At 40.5% G+C, this 11,262-nt stretch overlaps 1 protein-coding gene across 3 annotated transcripts in view; it reads left to right on the forward strand.

Moving 5' to 3' along the window:
- The window catches only part of ppp1r9ala (protein phosphatase 1 regulatory subunit 9A-like A), a 105,631-nt gene that overhangs the window by 59,331 nt on the left and 35,038 nt on the right, over positions 1-11,262 (forward strand). For 2 of the 3 annotated variants that reach the window (XM_048598521.1, XM_020514396.2), the window contains exons 8-12: positions 214-267; positions 366-595; positions 1,608-1,704; positions 1,802-1,949; positions 9,215-9,265. In XM_048598521.1, coding sequence (XP_048454478.1) covers positions 214-267; positions 366-595; positions 1,608-1,704; positions 1,802-1,949; positions 9,215-9,265 — 580 coding nt within the window. The remainder of the gene's footprint in view (positions 1-213; positions 268-365; positions 596-1,607; positions 1,705-1,801; positions 1,950-9,214; positions 9,266-11,262) is intronic. The other variant, XM_048598522.1, reaches the window with a different exon arrangement.

Raw genomic sequence — 11,262 nt, forward strand, 5'->3', positions numbered from 1 at the left:
AATGTGCCATACATGACATTATCTCAAACTGAATTCTAATAAGTCCTAGGTGCTTGAGTAAGGAAACCTTGTCCTCTTTCCGTCCTGAAGCATTTCACAATGTTTATAAAATAGTACATCATTGGCCCATACTCGTACATCAGTATAAATTTACCTGTGCATACTTTGCATCATCAGTTTAATTGTATTTTCAATTTATATATTTATCTCCAGCTTCAGACTAAGAATGCCATAACTGCAGCAGAACTCAGTGAATTGACAGAAAGGGTGTGTAGATATGTTTACTAAATTTTAAAAAATACTTTTTGAAAATTTATTGTTTATAGACTGTTCTAGTACTTACAGATGCTCTTCATTTATGACAGCTGAAAATTGCTGAAGCAGAGAAAATTAAATGGGAAACTACAAAGATGCAGCTTCAGCAAAGTGTTGAAGAGAATAAAGAGAAAATGCAAAAGGTGGAGAAATACTGGTTAGAAGCGCAAAATCTTTGCAAAATGGTAAATGAGCACTTGAAAGAGACCCAATCTCAGTATGATGTTTTGGAGAAGAAATATAACAAAGCTAAGAAACTGATAAAGGAATACCAACAGAAGTAAGTTTTTATTAATGCACTTAGAGTAATATAGTAATAATTGATAACTGTTGGAATTAATTCATTGTTTAATGGCTGGCTGTGCCACCCCCACCCATGTCAGTGGTACTTCACCAATGAGATAAAAAGAAAACATTTGTGTTTACATTGCACTTTCCTCAAACCTCGGGACACCTCAAAGCACTCTATATGAAAGAAATTCATTTGACGTATAGTCACGAATGCAGAAAAAGCAGCAGCCCAAACAGTAACATGACAATGACCAGATAATCTGTTTTTCTGGTTTTGATTGAAGAATAAACATTGGCCAGGACACTGAGAATATTTTCTCTGCTCTTCTTTAAAACAATGCCTTAGGATCTTCTATGTCCCTCTTACAGAGCAGAAAGGGCCTCAGTTTAGCATCTCTACCAAACGATGACACCTCTGATACTCTGACCCCCCCTTACTATTCCACTGGAGTATCAGCTGAAATTTTTGTTTTCATTCTTCTGAAGTGGGACTTAAACCACAATCTCTGGATAAAAAACAACAGTTCTAGAAACTGAGTGACAGCCGACACACACCTTCAAAATAGATTATCAAGTACTATACTACAGATTTTAGAGCAGTCCTAACACTCAAGCCCCAAATATAACATTATATGGGGTGATCAAGTGATAACAGTCTGTCCACTGTAAAGGAAAGTGATGATATTTAAAAAGTGATCTGGAACAGATGCTCTGACCTTTTATTAGAAAGGTGTCAGCCACATCTAGTCGAGAGATGGTTTGAGGATGATCAACAGTTGTGTACTAAATGCCTATGGCAGTTGGAAATGTAGAAATCTAAACCTAAGAGAGGTAACTTGTCAATGATGAATAATATAAAATGTAAGTTTAGATACATCTGAATTAGCAATTTTTCTTAAAGAATTAGTACTTTGTGAAATAAAAATACCCAATGATCTCTGTTTTGTGATTGTTAAAATTAGTACTGTGATAAAATGATCTGAGTTTACTTCCCATTTTAGAGAGATTGAATTTATTAAAAAGGAAGAGGATTACAGAAAAGTTCTGGAAGATCAAGAAAAAGAGCATGCAAAACAGCTGAAAGCCCTACATGATCAGGTTAAAACTGTGATTAAAATTCAGTTGCTGTTTGTCTACAGAATCCATTATTACCTTAAAGAAATAATACCTGAATGTAAACACATGTATTCTTCAGATACTAGAACTGAAAAATGAACTGCATTCCACGGGACAGATGCTTCCACTACACAGCAACAGTTCGCTGCACAAAACGGAACTGGAGTTTGAGAGTCAAGAGCAGTTTGAAGATATTTGTAGTAAAGAGGAAGATGACACAAATCAAAGTGAGTCATAATACATAAATGGGATAGAGACCTTTTGTACCATTGCTTTTATGTTCTGAGGAGTTGTACCACAAACTACTGAAATGAAAATATTTTTATTGTGGTAAAATTCCATCAAGGACACACTTATTTTTGACCCAATATGCTGTGTCCCTATATTGCTCTTTATTTTGCCTTGCTGTAGAGGACCCTACCCGATGTTGTGCATGTTGGTTTATTACATACAGAGATTCCTCAATATAAATTAGCTGTATTGTATATTGCGCAAGAGTTAGGGGCCTATGAGCTACTTCAGTTATCTAACGCTGAATTAGCAACATAATTTAGTTAAACATTAGTAAGCATCAACAGCCCTGGAAGACAAAACTCAGCAAATCTGTTTCATTTCCACGGGCAGAGTGAGTGACAGAAGGCAAATAGCTATTTGGGGCAGCCAACAGAGCGTAGACCGAGTAAAGAATACTGTGCAGTCTGCGTGTTTTTTTTTTATATTCAGTATATCACATTCTTGTCACATTCCTTAAAAAAAAAAGGATATGAAGGAAACTGATCCTTTTGATAGAAATGTAGGATGGTTATGGCACAAAAATAGGGTTTTCAACCAGTTGCGTATCTGTGCTGCCTTTTTGCAAGAGTAGTTTGCCTTCTGTCACTCACTCTGCCCGTGGAAATGAAACAGATTTGCTGAGTTTTGTCTTCCAGGGCTGTTGATGCTTACTAATGTTTAACTAAATTGTGTGGCTAATTCAGCGCTAGATAACTGAAGTAGCTCATAGGCCCCTAACTGATGATCCAGAAAAGAGGAAAACTGAGAGCTATGGGTCAGTGACCCTGACAGCAGTCATTGAGAAAATGCAGTAATCTATTACTAAGGAAATGAGCCCTAACAATACACGAAGAAAGTCATAGTGTGATCAGATAAATTCGATATAATTTTATGAAAAAGGAAATTGTATTTGATAGATTTAGAGTTCTTTTATATATTTAACTATAGGGTGGATAAACAGGAACCAGTAGGTGCAATATACCTGAATTTCCAAAAGAATATTAATAAGATGCCAGACAGAAGGTTACTGCACAATATAAGTGCTCATGAATTTGGGGTAATATATAGCATGGATAGCAGATTGGTTAGTGGGCAGGAAGGAAAGGATAGAAATAAATGAAGAATTTTAAGATGGTGGGAAGCAGTGCAGGAACCTTAGCTATTTACAATCTATATTATAGATTTAGATGAAGAGAGATAGTACAATATAGCTAAGTTTGCCAATTGCAGAAGCATGATTTACAGCCTTATGAACTGGTCAAGCAGCTGGAATTTCTGTGGTATATATGTGAAGTAGAGCGCTCTTAATGTATTTAAGGAGGTACTCACACCACCAGTTTGGAACATATAGACACAAAGGGGACGGATGACTGCCAGAACAAGCAGGCAGTGCGTTAAGTTCCCCGAGTCTTGTTTGATAACCGGTTTTTGGTTTGCATGCTGATGAGGCAGATAGTTCCTCAGGAATGCAGCAAGAACCAAGTCTGAGGCGTGAAGAAAGAAAAGTCTTAAGGACCAGATTGATGGAGAATTTGATAGTCAGAGGAGCAAGCAGGCTTTCTACCCTGTAGATGTAACGTGGTTTGGTACGTTTCTTGACTGATGCTAGGGTCAGAGGCGCCACAGAGTGGCTACAGGACATTTTTCTGGAGGAGGGTGAAAAGTTCGCAGTAGTGATCCACATTAGTACTAATGAAATTGATCGGAAGACAGATGAGGTCCTGAAGGAAAATTTTAATACATTAAGAAAAAAGTTTAAAAGTCAGGACCCCAAAACCAGTGATCTCAGGATTACTCGCGGTGCCATCAGCTGGTGATCACAGGAATTTGAGAATAGAATGGTTGAACATGTGTCTAGAAAATTGATGCAGAAGGGAGGGCATCAAATTTGAGTCAAGTGGGACCCATACAAGGGTTGCACCATATCAGGACAGGGACTAACATCCTCGCAGGGAGATTTGCAGATGCTGTTTGGTAGGATTTAAACTTGTTTGGCACGGGGCTGGGAATTGAGACGGAGATCAGATCAGATGGAGAGAAGCATATTGGTAACGGGAATTAGAAAAGTAGTAAGCAAAATTAAAAGTCAGAGAACATGGAGGCAAACACCATACAGGATCAGAATGTGGAAGAATTTTTTAATTTATATGGACATTTATTGCCCGTCCCTAATTGCCCATGAGAATGTGGTAGTGAGCTGCCCTCTTGAACTGTGGTAATCCATGTGCTGTACTAGACCCACAAACCTATTAGGGAGGGATTTCCAGGATCTTCACCTAGTGACTGGAGGAATGTGATATATTTCCAAGTCAGAATGGTGAGTGGTTTTGAGGAGAGCTTGCAGGTGGTGGCGTTCCCATGTATTTGCTGCCATTGTCCTTCTACATGGAAGTGGTTGTGGTTTTGGAAGATGTTGTCTAATGACTTTTAGTAAAATTCTGCAGTGCATCTTATAGATAGTACACACTACTGTTACTGAGTGTCGAAGGGGAATGATTGAATGTGGTACCAATCAAGTGAGCTGCTTTGTTCTGGATGGTGTCTAGCTTCTTGAGTGTTGCTGCAGCTGCAAACATCCAGGAAAGTGGGGAACATTCCATCGCACTTCTGACTTGTGCTTTGTAGATGGTGGACAGGCTTTAAGATGTCAGGAGGTAAGTTACTCATGGTAGTATTCTTCGCCTCTGACCTGCTCTTGTAACTGCTGTATTTAGTCCAGTACAGATTAGATTGCCTCTTATTAGATGTGATCATTGCCTGGTGTTTGGGTGGTGCTCAAGCCTTGATACTGTCCAGATCTTGTTACATTTGACATGGACTGCTTCGGTATCTGAGGAGTTGCAAGTGATGCTGAACATCGTGCAATCATAGGCAAATATTCTCACTTCTGACCTTCTGATGGAAGGAAAATCATGATGAAGCAGCTGAATATAGTTGGGCCAAAGAACACTACTCTGAGGAACTACTGCGGAGGTGTCCTGTAGCTGAGATAACTGACTTCCAACAAGCACAACAATCTCCCTACGTGCCAGGTATGACTGCACCATCAGAGATTTTGACCCTTGATTTCCATTGATTCCAGTTTTGTTTGGGCTCGTTAATGCCACACTGAATCAAATGTGGCCTTAATATCAAGGGTTGTCACTTTCACTTCACCTCTGGATTCAGCTGTTTTGTCCATGTTTGAACCAAGGCAATAATGAGGTTAGAAGCTGAGAAGCCCTGGCAGAACCCAAACTGGATGTCACTGAGCAAGTTATTGCTGCATGAGAGCACTGTCGGTGATACCTTCCATCACTTTGATGACTGAGAATAGACTGATGGGGTGGTAGTCAACCAGGTCTATTTTCCTGCTTTTTGTGTACAGACATATCGGGACAATTTTCCACGTTGTTGAGTAGATGCCAGTGTTGCATATATACTGGAAGAGCTTGGCTAGGGTACAGCAGGTTCTGGAGTGCCAATCTTTAGTAGTATTGTCACAATGTTGTCTAGAGCCCTAGACTTTCCTGTATCTAGAATCTCAAACCAATTCTTGGTATCACATGGGGTGAATCAAATTAGCCGAAGACTGGCATTTACGATGTTGGGGACCACTGGAGATGGCTGAAATGGATCATCTACTCGGTACTTTTGGCCAAGGATTGTTGCAAATGCTTCAGCACTATCTTTTGCACTAATGTGCTGGGTTCTCCAATCATTGGGGATTTTTTAAAGCTGCCTCCTCCAATGATCACATCTGAATGTGGCTGGACTAGAGACCTTATTTCTGATCCATTAGTTGTAGTATCGCTAAGTTCTGGCAATCACTTGCTGCTTATGCTGATTGGCAAGCAAGTAGTTCTGTTTTGTAGCCTCATTAGGTTGACACCTCATTTTTAGGTATGCCTGTTGCTACTCTGGCATGCTGTCCTGCACTGTTCTTTGAACTGGGGTTAATCCTCTGCCTTGATGGTAATGGTTGAGTGATGATGTGCTAGGCCATGAGGTTGCAGATTGTGTTTGAGTATAATTCTGCTGTTGCTGTTGTTGTTGCTATTGCCCACAGCGCCTAGAGGCTGCCCAGTCTCCAGTTGTTAGATCTGCTCAAAGTCTGTCCCATTTAGAATGGTGAAGTGCCACACAACGTGATGTAAGGTATTGTCAATGTGAACATGTCACTTTTATGGATACTATCATGGACAGATGCATCTGTGTCAGGCAGACTAATGAGGAGGAGGTCAAGCCTGGTTTTCCCTTGTTGGTTCCCTCACCACCTGCCACAGACCCCTGACCAGCTGGATCAGCCATAGAGTCGTAGAATCCCTATAGTCTGGAAGCAGGCCATTTGGCCCATTGAGTCCAAACCAACCCTTCGAAGAGCATCCCACCCTCTACCCTATCCTGTAACCCTGCATTTCCCTTGGCTAATCCACCTAACCTGCACATCTTTGGACTGTGGAAGGAAGCCAGCGCACCCGGAGGAAACTTAGGCAGATGCTGGGAGAATGTGTAAACTCCATACTGACAGTTGACAGAGGGTGGAATTGAAGCTGGGTCCCTGGCACTCTGAGGCAGCAGTGCTAACCACTGTGCCACCATGCTGTTGCCAAGCCATTCTTTGGTGGTGGACATTGAAATCCCTGACCCAGAGTACATTCTGTGCCTTTTTCACCCTCAGTGCTGCTTTCATGTGTTGCTCAATGTTTCGTCAGCTGAGGGAAGATGGTAAATGGTAATTTGCAGGAGGTTTCCTTCCCCATGTTTGACATGCCAAGAGACTTAATGGTATCGAGACTCAATGTTGAGGACTCCCACGGCAACTCCCTCCTGACTATGTACTACTGTGCCTTCACCTCTGCTGGATCTGTCCTGCCGGTAGGACAGGACATATCCAGGTCTGGTAATGGTGTCTGGGACTTTGTCCTTAAGATATGAGTTTGTGAGTATGACTATGTTGCTTGACTAGTCTGAGGCAGCTGTTCCAGTTTTCGTGATAGCCCCCAAATGTTAGCAAGGAAGTAGTTTGCAGGATTAATGGGGCTGTTTTTACCATTGTTGTTGTGTCAGGTAGTTTGTCTGGTTTCATTCTTTTCATTTTTGGGACTTTGTAGTAATTCGTAGTAATTGATATAATTGAGCTAAACTATTCCAGAGGGCAGTTGAGAGTTAACCACATTGCTGTGGGTCTGTAGTCACATGTAAGCCAGCCAGGTGAGAATGGCAGATCTTTTTTCCTGAAGAACATTTGTGAACCAAGTGGGTTTTTCTGACCGTCAGTGGTCATCATTAGACCCTTAATTCTAGATGTTTGTTGAATTCAAATTCATCTGCTGTGGTGGGATCCAAATATAGAATGTTACCCTCAGTTTCTAGATTGCTAGTCTAGCAATACTACCACTAGGTCATTGCCTCTCCATAAAAATGTTGAAAAGAAAAAGTTAAACACACTCTATTGGAATGTACACAGTATTTGAAACAAAAGTGGATGATCTGAAGGCACACATTGAGTTGAATGGACTTAATGGCCATAATGGAGATATAGTTACAGTGTAACCAGGACTGGGAACTGCATATTCAGAAATATTCATCATTTAGCGAGGGGACAATGAGATTGGTGGGGTATGAGTAGCACTTGGGAAGGTATGGCATGATAGTTAATCACCAGGAGGTGACGCTACATATTCTAAGCAGTTGCATAAATGGCATTACCAAAGCTTCTGTATCCCAGTAGAGATTTGTCGCTGTTACAAAAGTGATGACCTTACAATGTGAATGGAATGTCAAAGAATAAATCAGGAGACAGTAGGAAGTGACATCAATAAAATGCTATTACTTTTTAAGAGACCAAACAGGCGTTGGAAGTACACTACCTAGACAATCCAAGATTGTCAAACATGATTTCCCTTTCATAAATCTGTGCTGACTTTGCCTGTACTCATCACAAATGACAGAAAATGTTATCTCACCTGCTATTGGATTAAGCAACTGTACTTCGGCATAAACTTTTAACTGGCTGATGCATTGGGGCATTCTGAGAAAAGTCTTTGACGAGATGTTGGAAATCTTGATCATTGCTTCAAATACATGATACCAAATCATGTACAGGCTTGTGTTATTTCTTATGCATTGACATTTGTTGACAGTTGATATTTTTGTAAGGTCACCTATGGCTTACTTGGTAGCACTCTGAATACTGGGTCAGAAGGGTTGTGGGTTCAAGTTACATTGCAAAGTCAAAAATCTAGGCAGATACTTTAGTACTGAGGGAACCATGCACAGTCAGTGTAATCTTGCAGAGGAAGGCCATTGTAGCTCCCAGGTGGGGACATAGGTTGTGTGTCCTGGCCCATATTTATCCCTCAGCATGGATAAAGGCAGGTAATCAGATTACAGTAGCACATTGCAATTTGTGGAACCTTGCTATATGCAAACTGGTTATTGTTTCCTGCATTGCGAGAATTCAAAAATACTTTTAGCTGTAAAACACCTTGGGCATTCTGAGGCCTTGAAATGCACTATTATAACTGTCAGTCTTTCTTTCGCCTAATCTAAGAATCCAGCTTCTCAGACTTGTGACTGAAAAGTGAGACTGGTTTACTTCAGTGCCGGGAAGAGTGAATTCATGCTCGATGGTATAGAAAGTCCTTGCATATGTAATATCTTTTATTTTAGCTTTTATTTCAGCATTTCCACAGTAAAATGTAAAAGATACAATGAGAAGAAACTCATTTCAAAGTTTATCCTTTTTAAAGTAAACACATTCTGTTGACTGATTTTTGAGGTAATTGCTGTAGACTACTTGTGCACAACAAGCAGTGAATACCAATACTGGGATGGAGTTTTTTTTCTAAATTTGTGGCATCAGATGTTTGGTCTGATATTCCAAAGCACCGTACAGCAAATACAAGGCAATCTGCCAGTAAAATGTCTTTCATTACTCACTCGTCAGGTATGATTGTTACATTTTGTGTTGTTTTATATTGTGGGTCTGTGCTTATGTGGCTTGGTTGAGCCCCTCAAACTTAATAAAGCAAAGGGTTTTTTAAGCTGGCAAAGAATGGTTCTTACTGTAGCTTTGGTTTGAATTAACCCCAACTTTAAGAACTAAGTGATGAGATAAAAATGCAGTAACTTGTTCCAGTTCACTTCTAAATATTTTTATATAACTGAACATTTAAAAAACGCATCATTAAACATGTAACTATATTAAAATATATTGTTTCTTTTACTTGCAAAGCTCCTAAAACTGCTTTGGAATGGGAATGTAGCAGCACTTTCAAAATCTGTGGTAAGTTGGTATGTTAATATAAATATTAAACAATTTAAAAGGATTCTCACAATTAAAATAATAAAGTTTGAAAGCAACCAGATCAATTAAATATATTAGTGTATCTAAATTTTAAAGTAAGTTTAAATTGTCTTGGTGGGCATTTGGAGGGTTTAATATATCTAACCACTGATCACCACTACTTCAGTCCCCATAAGTTGGAGTCTTTCAAACTTCCTGATCTATTTGGAGGACTTCCGAGACCACTGTTAAGAGACAAAGCTATTCTGGCTAATAGTTGAATTTCACACCATGAAGCTGTTACATTAATCTTGCTGCTCCTCAGTCTCCAATCCAAAAGATCTTGAAAGGAAGATTTCTCTTATCAGTTTACTACTGGCAAAAATCATATGTTCACTATGATTTTGCCCATGGTATAAATGGGGGTAATGTTAAGTTCATATAAGACCACCAGAATAATGTTGTTTTGTCAAGAACATTGGTAGCCTTAGATGCATGCTTTGTCCCAACCCCTTCAGCCAAATGTAATTGTGATATTAGCCAATGTGCTTAATGGTCACTTTTTGTATTGTACTTTGGGGTCTATGCCTTGTTGCAGTGGCATTTTAGGATCACACAGGAAGTGGCCTCCTGCAGCAGCCTGTAGGGCCATCAAAACCAGAAGCTCTGTATCTGAAAGAGGGGCTAAAGGTATCAAAGGTCCCTCTGCAGCTCCAGCAATCCAAATGGCATTGCTCCCCTCCAGTCAGTAGCGGTAAACTGCCTACCCCCACCCACCCTAACACCCCAAAATAATTATGCACTTCTGCACATTCAAGGCCCCTTTGCAATTCGTTTTCTGCCTTGGCAACTATTGCACAAGAGTAGCAATCTTTGGGAAGGCCAGCCTAATCAAGATCCTGAGTTTGGTTGCTGGCATGTGCCAGCTTGGGACCCCCCAAACCCCCTCATTTGGTCCCTATGTTGTGGTTCTGAAGCCTACAGAAAAATCCTCTAAGGGGAGCCAAGACATTTGTAACTTTACATGCAGAATGAGAGGATAGGGAGATGAAACAAAAACAGGAGACGTCAGAATGAAAAGGGTGGATGGAACTTAAGTGAGTAGAGTAGAGTTAAAGCTTAAGGGAAAGAAGGGGATGGTGAGACTCAATATTTGCTTTACTGGAGAAAGGAGCCATCATTGGTACTTTAAACTGTGGGAATGTGTCAGGAGTAGATGATGGTGTAAATATAGAGTCATAAAGTCGTAGAAATATACAGCACGGAAACAAACCCTTCGGTCCAACTTGTCCATGCTGACCAGGTATCCTATATAAATCTAGTCCCATTTGCCAGCATTTGGCCCATATACTTCTAAATCCTTCCTATTCATATAACCACCCAGATGCCTTTTAAATGTAATCGTAACAGCCTCCACCACATCCTCTGGCAGCTCAGTCCATACATGCACCACCCTCTGCATGAAAAAGTTGCTCCTTCGATCCCTTTTATATCTTTTTTCCCCCCCTTACCTTAATCCTGTGCACTCTAGTTTTGGATTCCCCCACCCCAGGGAAAAGGCCTTGTCTTATTTACCCTATCCCAGGCACCTCATGATTTTATAAACCTCTATAAGGTCATCTCTCAGCCTCCGAACGTCTAGGGAAAATAGCCCCAGCCTATTCAGCCACTCCCCATACCTCAAACCCTCCAACCCTGGCAAATTCCTTGCAAATCTTTTCAGAACGCTTTCTATTTTCACCAGAATTGCATGTAGTACTCCAAAAGTGGCTGAACAAATGTCCTGTACAGCAGCAACATGACCTCCCAACTCCTATACTCACATCACTGACAGATAAAGGCAAGCATACCAAATGCATTCTTCACTATGCTGTCTACGTGCGACTCCACTTTCAAGGAGCCAGGAACCTACACTCCAAGGTCTCTTTGTTCAGCAGCACTCCCCAGGACAGTGTGTGAGTGTGTGAGTGTGTGAGTGTGTGAGTGTGTGAGTGTGT

Source organism: Rhincodon typus, chromosome 7, assembly GCF_021869965.1.
Source record: "Rhincodon typus isolate 14 chromosome 7, sRhiTyp1.1, whole genome shotgun sequence".
In the NCBI taxonomy this organism is placed as follows: domain Eukaryota; kingdom Metazoa; phylum Chordata; class Chondrichthyes; order Orectolobiformes; family Rhincodontidae; genus Rhincodon; species Rhincodon typus.